The sequence below is a fragment of the Monopterus albus genome, unplaced genomic scaffold, assembly GCF_001952655.1.
Source record: "Monopterus albus unplaced genomic scaffold, M_albus_1.0 scaffold20.1, whole genome shotgun sequence".
NCBI lineage: Eukaryota > Metazoa > Chordata > Actinopteri > Synbranchiformes > Synbranchidae > Monopterus > Monopterus albus.
This window is the reverse complement of record NW_018127900.1, coordinates 2,817,381-2,834,429: the sequence shown is the minus strand read 5'-3', so window position 1 is coordinate 2,834,429 and position 17,049 is coordinate 2,817,381. Positions and strand designations below refer to the sequence as shown.

The following is a 17,049-nucleotide window of genomic DNA, read 5'->3' as shown; positions in this document are numbered from 1 at the left end:
GCTATAACTTCCATTTCACTGTGACTTGTGAACTTTTATTATTAGCACAATTTAATAGTGAAAATAAGTGAACTGTGCACCAATTTGCTATGGTATGATAGCTGCTATAAAATCAAGTCCACTTAAACATTTTTATGGTTTAGAGTTTAATTAAAAAAAGCCAGACAGCAACAAGAAGCCCGTTGAGGTGACAAGTATAAATCAGACAGCGGTAACTGATGCGACTCCAAGACCTTTTTAATTGTTTATTGTATCACCAGCAGAGGGCAGACAGAGACCGATTTATCCACTGCACAGAGGAAGGCAAAGAGAAAACCTCTTAACCTCCTAGGGAGGAATGAGATTAACTGTGCTGAATAATTTGTGACTTAGATGGGAATACAATTTATGGTGGAGGCAGGGGAGCAATGCTATAGAAAAATGCTAATTCACAAAAAAATAAAAAATAAGAATAAACAAAAAGGGAACCAAAACTGCCAAGACAATTTTTTTGCCAAAGTCAAAAACCTGAGGTAGGAATGTGCTTTACTAAAATGTGGTGTACTTACAGGAAACATTTTGAAGACCTGCAGCCTATAGGATGTCCAGCCTTTCTCGGCTTTGTAGATCGGGAGAGGAAAGTTAACATTTCTGGCATACTGAGAGAAGACCAGCACCAAGAAAATAGTCCTGCACACAGTTATGGGAAATCACAGTCAAAACAGTGCCTTGTTATATTCTACACTGTATATTATCCCGTGTGACATCAAATCCTGTATGAACATGTTTTCTGTTGTCTGAATCTGATGGGGACCACAGGCACTTCATATCCAATTAATTACCCCAACTCCCTGAAAAAAAAAAGCAAATCAGTGGCTACTGGAGGCACATATCCTCCGTCTCTGTGGAACGAGAGGAGAGGCCCTCCAGCTATGGTGTGAACAGTTGTGACACAGCAGGAACTGATGTCACACCACCTGAATATCACAGCTTAGAAGTGGATATTCCCCCATGAGTCAGTCTTCTGTGTCTTTGCAGTCAACTATGCAAGATCAAGTGCTTCTTTCTGCCCTAGACTTCCTCTAAGTAGTTCATTCTTCAGCTGCACAAATATTCTCTGTAAGAAGGATAAAATGTATTTTGCTGATGTAATCACAGTAGATTAGTTGAATCAAGTGAATGGGCTAAATGTTACCATGTTAACACAACTTTGTACAAAGTCTTTTCATGACGACGCACATGAAACATGTCCTTTATGAACATGACTAAATGCACCACTGCCCTGTTGCACCACTGCGGCAGAGAACCACCTCAGTCATGATCAAAACATACAAAGGGACAGCAGAAAAGTGGATTTTAGTGTTTTTGTTGACAGCCGAAAGTGTAATGCTTTGCACCAGAGTATGTACTTACATCATCGCAATGCCCCAGTGTTTTCCAGCCCTCTCCCCTGCGGCCTGGAAACCAGACAGGCCGATGAGGGCCACAGTCGGGGTGATGGTCAAAGGTCCGATGTACTTAAGCAGGATCCCGGGCAGGCCCAGTGCTCCGATACACACCTCAACCAGGGACGACACTATAATGGCCCCCTGGATCTGACAGAACAAATAAAAGGAGGTGAAGAGTCAGTCTGCATTTGGTACCTCTGAGTTATAATCTTGTTTGCCCTGTGAGTTTTCTTCTGTCACCTCTTACCACCTACAGGATATTCCTGCCCATCGATGCTCCATTTAACAGCTTGATTCTGTCTGTGTGAGCCAGTAATTGGTTTTTGTGCAATGTGTGAACAAGACTAAACTCAAACAGAAAAGGTTAATGCAAATTAACTGCTCCTGTCACATAAAGCCAAACCCCAAAGCCATATACTGACAATAATGTTCCCTTTTGGAAAAGGGGGGAGGGGGGATTGTAAAGCTGATTATTAGCTTATTCAACTACATTCAGTACACAAAAATTGCCAAAGAATGCAATCTCATTCAGCTCAGTATACAAGTTAAATTAAGTTTACCCATTATTTGGCCCAAAAGAGAGGGGTGTCAGGCCATGCTGTCATAAATCTTCAGCTACACAATAAGCAACACCATATGTGTCTTGACACACAGCATTTGCTCAGGTTAAGCAGTGGCTGGACCAGCTGGCTTGTAATGACAGTCACCTCTGAGAGCTGGGTCCACTCAATTGTCTATCCACCGACATTGTTCTACCAAGAGTGTCTAACAAAAGAAGATTATTAACAATTCCAGTGAGTCTGTGACTAGATTATCACCAACACAAGTTCTGTGTGGGTGCAGGAGTGAAGGCAAGTCTACAGGGTCATCAGGTTGGCGTCCTCTCACTAACTAGTGTTTTGTTGAGTTGGGCCCACGACACTGAGAAGGCTCAATAGTGTGTTCCAGCGTCCCAGAACCACCCCCTCTTTGCCTGCACCCACACAATCCTTCATCTACTCAGGCTAACGGTTACCAAACAGTCACTAGCACAAGCAAACATTTCAAATGCTGTTCTAGCCACCAAACATTTAAAATAATAGCTCACCAGATAACTAGCCAGACTTCTGATTCCTTTTATACTGCATCAGAAACCTGTGTTAGCATTCATTCCAACAAATCAGTCAAACTTCTACCTTGTCCTCATGTTAGCTTGCTGCATGTATCAAACACTTTTACTAAGCCTCCTATGCTAGTTTACATCAGCTTTACAGGTATAATCCTCACTTATGTTTCCATTTATAAATCACTGGCCCATTTTACCCCATTCACACCTTTCTTCTGTTCCAGAGCCACTCACTGGACCTTACTGTGCGACCAGTTGGATTCCTAGTTACATTTTATACCCAACTCATCTAGCAGAGAGACAGCTGACTTGACTACAAATCCCCTACAACCAACCTCCATGGGGCGGACTTCAACTTTCCAGCCACACCTCAGGAACCGACTCCCTAAATCCACTTTCATTTGCCAATCTCTCCCTGCCTTTACGTGGTCTGCACCCTGCCTGTTCAAAATGACTTGCTTCCCATCTTTTTCACCCTCATGAACAAACAAAATGCCCTCCTGTTTACAAACTATACTATAGCTGTGTAAACATTTGCATAAGGTCATTCAACTCCAGTTAAATATCATTAACATTTTGTCAAACATCTAATCTTTTTGGGCTTCCTTCCCCTGCTCCCTTTCACATATGACTGAGTCTTTCATTTGTCTTTTTGCCTCACCTCTCGTATCCTGGGGTGCCAGATGTGCTCTGTGTGGAGGAGCTCTGTGCTGTTCAATGCTGGAATCTCTGCATGTGGAAAAGGCAGGGGGATGAGAGATTAGACAATGAAAGCACTTGATAAAATCACTATGTGAACAATAACTCTAGTCACTAAAATTGAGCACACATGTGAACTGGCTAACCCCTTTTAGAGCCATTAAGGGCTGTGCTTTCTCCACAGGCTTTGATACTGGCAGCATTTGGGTTCAAAGTAAACAAAGATTAATAACCCACAGGTTACATCAGATGGGGGTGTCCTTACTGAATGAGTCAAGAGTGAGGGACAGAAGAAAAGTTACCTGTAGAATTACACTTCCACTTGTCCAGTGATAGGATGGCTCTGGCTGGTGCAAGGAAAGCAAAAGCACTGGCCTGGAACAGAGGCAACCTAAATACAAGAAAAGCACAGATTAGAAATGATATTATGTGCCTGAAGAATCACATAAATGAGCAACAGTGAGAGTTAAGATTACACAGCAAGCAGGGTGACTGTGTGTAGAACCACCAAGTTCCAATTTCAAGTAGTGGGATAGAGATCTCATGCCATTCTTGCTACCTACTGCATTATTCCAATGTTGTCATTTTTTATATTCACTGTTTGGAGTGTGACAGACCTTCAGGTCTTTTGTTGGGTAATCTAGGAAGAACAGTTATCACTGGAACAGATTTCTCTTCCTCCATTTTCTTCCTCTTTCACTGAAGCCCTTCACTCATGCACTTTGTCCTGTCACATGTCGTCAATCATGCGCTATAGTCTGGCTGACCTTTACAAATTACAACTGGAGTGGGCAGTCATGACAGTAAAGAGGCATCATAAGATCTTATCAGAGATCAAACCGGAGGGGGGGAAAAAAAAAAAGAACAAAGAAAAATCGACTGTAATGACGTTAGTGGAACATTAGTGAAAATGGCAAGGCCAGAAATAAAAGCAGGTGGATCAGCTAGAAAAAAAAAAAGAGCCGAGACATTGATATTCTTTAGAGAGGAAGTGAACACTCATTATAAAACTGTATGAATAAGCAGCACAGCTGTTTGTTTCAATCTAAAAGTTTCAGTTCCATAATAAATTCAAATCAGATCTTTGTCAAGTCTCAAAACCCAATGACATGGCAGATTAGGCCGAGACAGACCCATTGTTTATTTGAACGAAATGTGTGGTTCAGAGACGGTGTGCATCCATTTGTCTTTAACTGACATGGTTTACATATAGTTATAATTTGTGTATAATGACATTACTTACACAGCTGCTTATTTCCAAGGTGTGTACAAAGCCAAATCAAAGGAAACGTTAATGGGTAGGATACTGTAAAAGCTAGTAGTAGTTTCAAAATTTAGGAATCTAGGTGCGAGACAAGACAAATAGTTTATTATTGTTGCTGACAATCTAAACAGTGAACATCATGAAATATAAAGTTTTGTGGCTCTAGAGGTTGTGAACAAGCTGTTTCCAGTTGTTGTTTTTTTTAAAACACCATGACTCTTTCAAAAAACAAAAACGTTTGTGAGCTTTCCACTACGTTTGTTTAAAAAACGTAGATAGTGTTTATGCACCTATTTCAACAAGGCATCAGTCAAGGCCATCGAGTTGGTGTCAAAAAGATCAGCGAGTGCCTATGTCTGTCTGAATTTGAGATGAATTAGCTGCTGCACACTGTGAACAATAATGGCAGCACCAACAATCTGCCACACCATGATGGAAAGATTAGGTTTATTACAAAAATGGCAACAGTGCAGGTTTACCTCGCTGAACTGCTCTGCTTGTATGAGGAAAAAAAAATATGACACCTCATGCCAGCATGGCCAGGCTTTTATTAAAGCACCGATCCAAAAGATGGGATATATCCATGGCAACGGGTACAGTCTCATTTCAGCTGGTGAACAACAGGACTGATAAAACCCTCAGAGATTAATCAGATGAATGACTGGCTATGAAACAAACCCAAACCAGATGACACCATGTATGAGCAACGACATACATAAATAAGAGTGAAGGAGGGGTATGTGTAGGCTGTCAGCGGGGTGTCATGAGGTGAAATATGTGTGTAAACATGAGGAAATCAAGTACCTGAGATTTAAAGAATGTAATAAATGTGGGAGAAACTAGTTGCTCCTGACATTTGCATATGGGAAAGCACTAGCTTCTTTTGGTTAAACCAACTCCGACAAAGACAATACTTTGTTTAATCCACTGTAACTACAAGTGTAATTCCCATGTAGCTCACTCCTGTGCCATTTTGTCAGCTTTCTGGAATCTCTTCAGTGGCTGTGACCGGTGCCTTAATTGAGAAACTACATGCCTTTACTGTGAGGTTGACTTTGTACTCTGTAGCAAAAGATAATGTCTCAGCTGCAGGGGACAACCACAGTTATGTGAACAAGGAAAATAATAACTCATCGCATTCTGATATGAATAAATACAGATACAAAATTAAAAAAATAATGTAATAAATGTGGGAGAAACTAGTTGCTCCTGACATTTGCATATGGGAAAGCACTAGCTTCTTTTGGTTAAACCAACTCCGACAAAGACAATACTTTGTTTAATCCACTGTAACTACAAGTGTAATTCCCATGTAGCTCACTCCTGTGCCATTTTGTCAGCTTTCTGGAATCTCTTCAGTGGCTGTGACCGGTGCCTTAATTGAGAAACTACATGCCTTTACTGTGAGGTTGACTTTGTACTCTGTAGCAAAAGATAATGTCTCAGCTGCAGGGGACAACCACAGTTATGTGAACAAGGAAAATAATAACTCATCGCATTCTGATATGAATAAATACAGATACAAAATAAAAAAAAAATCAGACACATGATACTGTGAATGCCCACTTAATTTACTGTATATGTTGTGGTGTGCTGGGAATGTACCGTGACAAAAAAAAGGATGAGAAGTACCAACTTAAATGCGTGCACACTCGTAAATGCACTAGAGTGACAAGAAGTGGAAGGATGGAGAAAGAAGAACCTCATGTTGACAGCGGCTCCTGTCTTTAAGTGGTGAAAGAGAGAGAAAGTGGGAGTGGGGATGGGTTCACAAAGACTTAGACTTAAAACCTTTTAGCTACTGCAAAAAACTCAATACTTATTTCATGGTCCTAGTGGTCAAAGAATGACAGAAAACTAAAAAAAAAAAGTAGGCCTACATGACATATAGAAAAGCTGCATGTTAGCGTTTCTGTGTAGCCACAAACCTTTTGTATGCACAGGAGCATGTGTGTATTCATGAAAGCCTTTCCATGCCCAGGTGAGACAGTACTGTTTGAGAGTGTGTACCTGCAGCCCAGCGTGGTCTGTAGCAGGGTGGTGATGCCGACACAGAAGAAGATGGTCCCTATGAGCTGACTGGTGGCCCACTGATCGAACCCAACGCACATTGCCTCAGCGAGGAGGAACGGCACCGCAATAGTTCCACTGAAACATGTCAAGTAGTGCTGCAAAGACGAGCCACAGATTCAGTTTGTGTATATACCTCTTAGTTTTATATGATTCTGAGGTTTGTACCCGACAGATTGTCAACATTGCACAGTACAAAAACCACCAAGATATAATCCTTAATAAAGCCCTCAAATTACACCTGACAACTGTGAACAAATGTAATGCTCAAGACGTATGCATAACAACACTGAGTGATCATGGAAATTATGATGGAGCTTCACCTTTACATGAAATCGCCTGGAAAAGAATGTTGTATTTAAATGAGTATCATTCATCAGACAACAGTATGAGTCACAATTTTTTTTTTAACACACACTTAATCCCTGTACCAAGCCCTCATATTCCCAGAAAAGGATTCAAGTATGCTCTGTAACCCACAAAAACACTTTGTCTCTACTTTGATGGAACAAAAGTCGAGTTTCAGACAAAACACTGCGGTCACACAGTGACGATGTTAACCAACCAAACCACCACCATGAGAAAAAAAAATTCCTATTTGTGTGTCTAGCGCCTGGTTCCGTAGTGAACACTGGGGAAACAATACTGCACTGAGTTGACAAGTACTAACAAAGTAAGGACATGACACATCCCAATTATACAGGGCATGTGTAGGCAAATGTTTTTCAGTCCATGTGGGGAGATAATTCCAGTTTACACGCATCTGTTAGTCAGGCAAAGAAAGCACACACAGACAGAGAAAGTCAGCCATGAAGCTTTCTGAAGACACAAACAAACAAATTGTTCACCTCAGTCTGTACATTTACCTGTAAGCCTAAAAACACACACAGGTACCAGGGTGGGGTGTCTTCAATGATATAAATCATATCCATTCTCCTTGCATCCACACCGTCTCTGCTGTCCAGCGTCTCAGACATTGAGCTCTACACACACACACAAAGAAACAGGATGAATGCTAATCATCATAATTTATATCTTTCTTGACATGTTGATTCCACATCCTGTACACTTCGCTTGAAAAGGTCAGAGTAGTCTATTATCAGAATTTCTTTATACAAACGTAAAGAGAAACGGAGCCAACAGTGTCAAATGTTGATGTGAGAATAGCATGTAGATATGAGGAAGGCTACATTTTATCAATGAAAAGAATGTGAGGGGGGAAAAAAGTCATGGTGAAACTGAGTGAAGGAGCACAGAGCATGACGTCATTCTGCCAACAATGGAAAATGTGCAGTCACAGTGACAAGGAGAAAAGCAAACAGGAGGAGGAAAAGAGGAAATTAGTTTGATGAGTCGGACCATATCTGGACCCATTTCATCATTAGATCTTTTCTCTTGCACCTCAGAGACTCAAATACCCAACAGCCACTTTGACTAGCTCTGACAATAAAATACTGCTTGTGTGTTAATGTAGCAGTAATATTAAAAATACCATAGAGTATAATAATGCAAGACTTGGGAAAAAAGGCCACTCTGCCCCATTGAGCACTTAATTTCCATGCTGCAGGTACATTTTGCTGGAAAGACTTGTAATTTTACTTCAATAAAGTCTGAATGCAGGACTTCTATTTACCTTTGTCACAGAGTATTTCTACTTTACTACTGAAGTAAAAGACATGAGAATCTCTTCCACCATTTCTGAAATCTTAAGGATTAACGACATAGGGGATGTAGGGGAAAGGTGAGTGAGGAAAACAAGTCATTGAAAGTGTGATGCCAAGTGTGATTAAATAAAATTACAGTATGCAGTATAAATATGGACCTGTAACTGTGAGTAAGCTTTTTAAACCAGGTGACTATGTGTCAGTCTGCTTACACAAAGGTCTATCTGAGAGCAAACTAGCATCCTGGAAAACTAGTGACACATGATAATTATGTTTAGATTATCCATGTTTGTTCTCATGTTACCTTTTCTGCTCCTTGATTATCTTTAGTGTAGATGGCCATCAGCTCTGTGTTCTCAGTATCCTGGTCTCCACTGGCACCGCCCAAACCATTTACCACCACCTAACCACACAAACATAAAAGAACACAATTTAGATTGGTTTATGGTGTCAGTTATTTTTTCTATGAAAGAGAAATCTTAATTACATTTTGGCAATCCAACTTGTGAGAATGACGTCAATAGTTTTTGTCTGGCTGACAAAGCCACATAAAAACAGGTGAGGTGAAGGATTGTGAAAGTCCAAGTACCTATTCACCATAGTATGCTGTGTGAAAACCACAAACGTGTCAGGTCAAATTAAAGGCAGAACTACATGTCGCAACCTGGGCATAGACACGTGCTTCCAACAGGATGCAAATCTGTCGCCCTACAGCCAAATGTCTTCCACAGAGTATGTGTGCGATTAAGTGCGGTGTCAGAGTGTGTGCTTATCCTCTGTATTTCCCAAAGGTATCCAGGTCATGTTACTCAAAAAGTTTAGGTCATTATAAAACAGAAATCATTGTTAGGAAAATTAAAACCATTAAAAATACTTAAACACAAAACAACTTTTGAGTATTGTCATGCCTGAAGGACCAGATGCAAAGAGACAACAGTATGCAAACTGTGGTACAATGAGATTTTTATAGCAGCTATGAGATCCCTGCTGAGAAAACCTCAGAGAGGGCGACCGACTTCTCCACATGTCGCCAGACTAGTTTACCTACAAGGTTAAACACACAGCACTGTTGGAGATGAATGTCTGTAACCCAAGGGACAAACATCTCTTCACAATACTTCAATGGGACAACATAAATGCTAAGGAAAGTTTAGGTTTCTATCACATTTCCTTTGCTTTGTGTTCTACTAAAGGACACGGGTGAAGCCTACCGAGTGCAAACAAGGGTCACAGTCAAGATGTTTAAAGCTTTATCTTCGTTTCACGCAGTGGTGGAAACTGTGCAGATCATTTAAACTTGCATTAACAGATATTTTTGGGAGAACAGGCTATAAAACACCACTGATATCACTGACTTTTAAAGCTGATACAATGTCTTAGCAAACAGTTGTCTGTGAACACATCCAGCAGATATGGCACTGGACAACAGATGAATGTAACTTTGCTAGGTTGTTTAGCTCCGTTTTGATTACCACCATCTTAGATTTAACTTTACTGTTTTAAAATCCTATTTATGTGCATTTTTGCCTTTATTAACCACTGGGTCACAAACAAGAAATGAGGGAGACACAAATGTCAGCAGCCAAACTTGAACTGCTGAAGGTTTGCGTGATTGACCACCCACACACATAAATACATTCCAAACACAAAGCAAATCCGAGCGTGCGAGTCAAAGAAAGACAGAGATGGTTGGAGGAGAGGAAGGTTGCATGCACACTGACCCAACCCTGTCTTTGTTCAGCATGTGAGCCTGCTTCAGGCTTGTTCATGATGTCTCTCTGGAATTTTTAATGTGGGAAATTTCTTTAACAATAAAAAGACAATTAAACACAGTTGTGTACCGGAATAGGGTAGAAATCTGCACCACATTTGCCCTCCTCTTCATATTTTCCTCCCTCACTGCTGCTGTCCATCGACTTGCTGGTATTCTTCCCCACACCCATCTGTGTGTCTTCGATGTAGTCGTCCTCGTCCTCTTCTTTCTCTGTCCACTCCCTGTTTTGCTCTATTGTGACCACTGCAGATGAAAACTCCAGTCTGGTTACATCATCCAGGATGGCCTTATCTGCTTGGAAAAAGAGACGGATAAACACAAAGATTAATATCTTGATTTGTCACTTAAAGGGTTCTAATTTGACTTGATTGTGTTGGTCTGATCACATCAGAGAGCCCGAACAGCTCGTTAGGTCTTATTGCTCTTTTCCCCCCCTTTACTCTGGACAACAAGCACACAATAACGGCAAACATTTATCAAGTAAAAAGATAAATCAATACGCTTTAAACATATTTTAAACAGACTGAGAGCACGTTCATGATATCGGCTCTGGTAATGTCACTTCACCAACTTAGAACTGAAACAGCTAATCAACTAATATAATAGAGTAGCCTTGTAATTCCCTTTTTAAGAAAAATTGCCAAGAGGTTACTGGTTCTAATTTCTCAGCTCTGAAGACTTTCTTTGTCTTGTGGTCCAAATCTGTTAAGTTTGTTTTCACATTAGTCAGGTAAAACTAACAAACACATCACCTCAGCCTTTAAGAAATGACAATGAACATTTTATCACTACTGTGTAGACCCCAGTTTAATCTATAATGAAAATAATTGTTAGCTGCACTCCTACACCAATAGTTAAGAAAAGATTTGTCTGATTTCTCAAGTAATTGAGAAATACAAAATGCACCGAGTAGAAGAAAACAATTCCTATACTTCACTTATTAATACCATCTGCCAACAAGGGGACAGACACTAAAAGAGAGGAGGCAAAAACAGAAGCCAGACTGTGCAATAAGCTGGGGAAAAGACAGATACGTCTGACTGAGAGGAAAACAATGATCATTTGAGAAAAGAGGAAGGCAGAGAGAGTGGAATGTCAGGTTATCACAGCAGGCATGATGCAGTATTGTCTGATTTCTGGTGTTATGTCAGCTTCTGTTTGTATTGAACAAGGCCTGTGTCATCCGTGTCCAGCCTGAAACTGGAAAAGTCATGTGAAACAACCGGTACAACCGGCTTTTATTCAAAATCTCACTTGCTGTTGCTCATATTAATGTGGAGAATGTAAAGAAAGTAAAAAGTTGCCAAGAGCTCAGTGCTGACATGTAGCTATCTGTCAAACACAATAAAGGACAAGTAAGTCAAGTATTCCTGCATTTGGGCTTTGGCCTTGTCCTTCATATATGAAGAAGTGCAATCAAACCATTTAAAAACTGACACTGAGCACTAAAATATCTGCAACTGCAAGTCAAACTGAAACTGAGACACTTAGTCTTCTGAGGGCCTTGAAGCACAATCTCATACTATTAATACGTGTGTGTGTGTGTGTGTGTGATAACACTGCATTGTGACCCAATTGTCCTGTTGTGACCTTGACCTGTGTAAGAATTCCTGATTAAATAAAGTTGAACAAACTAATCAGACAAAAATGCAGCCTGGTTTGGTGCACAATATGTACCACGACTATCAGTTTCGCTACACAAGACAAATACACAGGGGATGAATCACATTTTGGGCAACTGAAAAACAATATCTCCACACGATTCCTCTAAAACAACAGTCTGGAAACTGCTTTATTATGCATGTACATTATTAATAACTTATTAAAACAGCTATATGGGAAAAAAGTGGAAAGTTTAAATTGCAAATATTACTATAAACCGTGCCTGGGTTAAAAAAACAAACAAACAAAAAAAAACAACATGTTTTATCCCATGAGACCACCACTGTTCTATAGGCCTGGAGATTAACTTGCACAAATAACTGCAATTTCAACCATAATATTAAACAAATAAATCAAATAGAGGCACCATGACAGCCTTGAGTTACAATACACCAATTACACAACAACAAATGTGCGGTAGGAGTCCACCTGGTGAATATATTTTGATCATTTCATTTTCTAGCTGTCTCTTCATTTCCTGTGACTTCTCTACTGCTCACCAACTATACAAAAAAATCAGAAAAAGTGCAATAAGATATTCCTCAAATTATTCAAACCTTAAAAACAGCGCGAGTACAGATATCTTTACTGAAAGTACAGTAGTGGCCGTTAATCTACTGTGTGCCACTACAGACTAAATAGTGCCACCTGTCATGCGCCTTTTCATGACCATTCTTCTATGTCACATTTACAGTTTCTTAAAAATTCCCCAAATATTCTTTCCCACCCAACCAGTCTCCCTGCTTGCAGTGTAAAATGTTGGGATAGGTGTAATACCTAGTTGACACATCCCATCGCTCCTGTCAAGCTGGGCAGCTGGGAGCATCTGTGTGGAAGGGGCAAGAGAAAAGGAAGGGAATATGTGGAAAACGAGAGGAAAGAAGAAGAGAAGGGGGAGGAGGCAGACAAGAGTGAGGCAACGGGGTCAAGGATAAGGAGGGAGGTGAGAGAAGTTAATTTGACAGACAGCATTTAAGCAAAAGTTATTAGTGTGTGTGTTGCTCTTCAGACCATTTTCTCAGTTAATCCATTAAATTCTTGGTCTATAAAATGCCAAAAACAACCAATTAGCATTTTCCCATTTTCCCCCATGTTGACATCTTCAAATGCCTAGTTTTGTTTTCAATTCACAATCAAGAACCCAAAAATATTCAGTCTTAAAGCAGCAAATTCTCACACTTGAGAAGCTGCAACCAGGGTCCAAAATTAAACACCCACCAAGCGCCAAATGCGGGTAGATTTTCTGTTTGGCGACTAAATCTCACTGTCTGCTATTGGCGGGTAAACATTTGTACCAAAATAGTCATGTAATAAAACACTATACTGAGAGTGTCTACTGCATTTTGATTTACAGGAGTTCTACTTCTGTCCTCTGTCTGTGTCGGAGACAGAGAGTGTCAACCCCCATGACAACCCACCTCCTCCCACCAATCAATACATTCATTTTGCTTTACATTTTACTGTGTTGAAGTTTGCATTTAACATAACCTATTACTCCAATGAAATACTGAAACAAAAATATACACAAAAATGCAACTAATTGGCTGGTATAAAAAAAATAAATAAAAAATAATAATTTGCTGAGCCGGTTTTTCCATCTACCAGGAACCTTGGCCAGTGAGTCAAAAGTTTAATTTCAGACCTCGGCTGCAACCAGAGAATTTTTGGCATTTTTGCTTAATGAAAAATGACTTCAGAATTTTTGCTGATTTAGTGTTTAATTCGATTAAAAGCCTACTGGTTGTAGACTTAAATAAATCCACTATTAACCTTTAACAATGCCACATGATGACAAAAATCATTATAAAGTCATACAAGTCATTTTCTGACCAGAGAATACATCACACACATAGCATAAAGCTGGAACTCAGTGATGCCCAGCATGTAGATCTCTCTATTCTGAGTTATCTATGAAATGTGGAGCATGACAAGACATTTCCCAGAAGCCTCTGGGTGACTAATGATGATGAGTCATGTGCCAACAACAGAAGAGTGATGCTACTGCAACATCACAGCTTAAAATGAACCTCTCCTCATCCCTGTGTTTTCTGTCACACACACAGGCACTTAAAGCCATCTTTGTGAGGACACTCATTGACGTAATGCATTGCCTAGCCCCTTACACTAACCTTTACCATCACAACTAAATGCCTAATCCCACCCCTTCCCCTAAATCTAATTCTTAAACTCAACTCTAAAATCCCAATCTTAACCCTCAAATAGTCCTTTGAAAGGGTGTGAGGAAGTGACAACTGACCAAAATGTCTTCATTTCATTGGCATAAATCTAACTGGTCTCCACAATTTACAGCCACACACACACACACACACACACACACACACACACACACACACACACACAAATCCAAAACATCACAAAACCAGGGGGGAAAAATAACCAAAGACAGAACCAAAAGTGAACTTGTGATTACATAAACAGAGGAAGCCAGCAGTTGCACAAACATAAACCAACATTTCTTATCATGCAAAATATAAAAGCAGCACAAGTGTGGTTTGTGAGACAGTACCATCTTTGTGAGGAAATAAAAAAACAAAAAAAACAAACAAAAAAAAAAGGCAGAAACCAGAGCGAGGACGAAAACAGAGATGACAGCGGTGGTAATTTTAACTTATCCCAGAATACACAGGTGGACAGAGGTACCACCTGGATCTATAACCATGGTAACATCATCTGTGGATCCTGCACCAGCTTATTCTGTGCTCTGTGGAACTTCACACCAGTTTGTGTTGGTGGTTTCATATCTAGGACTAAATCTGTGTGAGAGTGTGCATACATATCAACTCCATCCCTTACAGATGTTTGGCTGTAGTTCAGTCATGAAGGCTAGACTATGTCGTCTGCAGAGAGTAGAGAGATCTGGGGATTTTTAAAAGGCACAGAAAACAATGTCTCAGTCACAGACCACTATCAATTCACAATATGAAACAGATTTTTAATAATAGAATAATAGAAACCAGTGATTTTTCTCAATAATTGTATTTTTATTTAAAGTATAACCAAAAAAAAAACAACAACTGTAAAATAGTGCCCATTACAACATCTGAGAACCAGGATAACATGTTCAGCTTGTTTTGTCAGTCTAATCCCCCCGGTTTATTAAATTACAAGATTAAATTCTTAGTTGCTGTTTAATCTGTTTGTACACTGCTCAAGTGGCAGAAATTTTCTTTGAACAGCGTGAACCGAAAGGAGAACAACCGTAGACAATTATTTATTCATTTTATTTGCTCAGAACAATGATGGTTGTATGGAGTACAAAAACAATCTACCATGACATGCAGGAGGATAATTATTTACTTAGAACTGCTACAACAATAACAAGTCAGGATAGTGAAACATGACTTTTAAATCGCTAGTTAATGACAATTTTACAAACCTTTGTACAGTAGCTTCTAAGTGTCTGATCACACATCGCTGCACTTGATGCATCCACAGCACCAATAAATCAAGGTTTAATGTTTGATTGAAACTATTTTCATGTGTTTGGTGTCCATTTGCTGTAACCTTTCAACTAGGTCAATGTGTTTATTTTTAGCGAAGCACTCCAAGCTCAATCCTCAGTTTAAAAGGTCAAATGTACAAATGCAGTTTATAACTATTCTTAGAGTTTCCATTGGTTTTGGTTTAATTTCTTAAATTTTATTAGCATTACAGATTTTTATTAAAACTTTTGTGCTTAAAAAAATAATCACTTTATATGAAAACTGACAGAGTAGTCTGTCCATCCCCAGACTTGCTCACCTTCTCAGCCTGAGCCCAGATAATGTCCACAACCAACTGACATTTTGTGGATGCAGCATTTGTGGTTGTACATGTTTGGAGGGACTTTCAGAAACACAGAATCTGGATTTGATCCAGCAGCACACCGTCAAACACAGAAGAGGAACTAAAGAATAAAATCACCTGGCGAGGTCTGCGGTCAGAAAATAATTACACAGTCACTTGACCTTTTATGCAAAACGGTTACTCATTTCTGGGTTGGGCTTTTCATTTGCCCAAGTCAAGCAGATAATACTCATTTGTCACTCAATGCCAGAGTATTGCATCAGCTGTCTGTGGAAATAACAATCAATACTAATCAATCACAAACAACCAGACCTCTTAGCAAGACATCCTTTACACAGCTGACAAGACCATGACTGTTTGAATTGATCTGCTGATTCGTGCAGCTAGTAGACACAAAAACAGGTGCACATGTTTGAGCTGCACTGGTTATGCAGCCATTAAGGAATCTGAGTAGTCATTTGGTTGTGTTCTCTTTCTACAGTGCACAAGCCTTGACTACTGAAACACAGAGAATGTGACATTACAAGGCGTACACTAGCCTTGTTGCCATTAAAAAGTAGTGCAAATTATATTAGAAAAACAAAAAGAACATGCAAATATGCATATCCATCCACTGTGCGACTATTAGGAGTTGGTTTGTCGAGATAATGAAGAACAAATTAAAGAACTGCAGAAGAAGAGGACAACGCAAGGTGACGTAAATCTGTCCAACCTAGTGGTGCAGAGTGCTAACCTGCTGATGTAAGCAGGTGTAATGTTTGCCATGTTAGCGCATTACCCTTCTAACATTTGCTAACTAGTCCTGAAAACAGAAAAAGGCTGATGGGACCAAAGTTGATAGAAATCCAGGGGTTTCGCCATTTAACTAAAAGCGTAAGATATCAACCAATTGGTGACCGTGATCCATTCCCTGGGCATCTTGAATATCCATGGTGGACCACACCAACATCCCTATGTGTGCTGTTAACATGGCTTTAAAAAAAAGTCACCAAGACACTCTTGTCCCTCAGCTACCCTACAGTGTTTTCATTTCAGAGGGAGACCTCTGATTAATAAAACTTGCTATTCATCTTTTTTGTAACCTGCGTCTCACAGGACAGAAACAGGTGTGATACAATTTTCTAAAATGTCAAACTGCTGAATCAGTGTATTCATATGAGTCACTGTAACCTCTGCATCTCAGTGTGTGAGACAGGCTCATTATAAACTCTTCTCCCTGGAATTTATTAGTTACCAGGAAAGGAGACAAGTATGACCTTGACGTCCACCAATAGGTTGGTGGTGGAATGACTAAGCAAATCCTTTAATGTCTCATGTAGAGTAAATTTCCTTGACCCAGAACAACACAAATATGTTAAAGACAGCTTGGGGAAAAAAAAGTGCAATTAAGACCTTATACATAACCGAGTTTCATTACTGTAGCTGAAATTTAGACCATTTCCACATAAAAAAAATTAACTTACACTGTGCATTTAGGTTTATTAATGTCCTGGTTGGTGTAAAGCCAAAATAATCTTGCTATATTTAGTAATTTACAGTTAAACAGCAGATGGACTCCCTAGCTGTACTGTACACAT

At 39.7% G+C, this 17,049-nt stretch overlaps 1 protein-coding gene across 9 annotated transcripts in view; it reads right to left on the bottom strand.

Annotated features, from left to right (window-relative positions):
• The window catches only part of slc23a2 (solute carrier family 23 member 2), a 31,202-nt gene that overhangs the window by 8,369 nt on the left and 5,784 nt on the right, over positions 1-17,049 (bottom strand). For 2 of the 9 annotated variants that reach the window (XM_020593732.1, XM_020593733.1), the window contains 9 exons: positions 12,443-12,491; positions 10,071-10,297; positions 8,534-8,632; positions 7,432-7,548; positions 6,506-6,663; positions 3,534-3,622; positions 3,194-3,261; positions 1,393-1,574; positions 549-669 (listed from right to left, as the gene is read on the bottom strand). In XM_020593732.1, the coding sequence (XP_020449388.1) occupies positions 549-669; positions 1,393-1,574; positions 3,194-3,261; positions 3,534-3,622; positions 6,506-6,663; positions 7,432-7,548; positions 8,534-8,632; positions 10,071-10,297; positions 12,443-12,491 (1,110 nt within the window). Of the gene's footprint in view, positions 1-548; positions 670-1,392; positions 1,575-3,193; positions 3,262-3,533; positions 3,623-6,505; positions 6,664-7,431; positions 7,549-8,533; positions 8,633-10,070; positions 10,298-12,442; positions 12,492-14,479; positions 14,543-17,049 lie in introns of those variants that run through there. The other 7 variants (XM_020593735.1, XM_020593737.1, XM_020593734.1 and 4 more) reach the window with 6 other exon arrangements.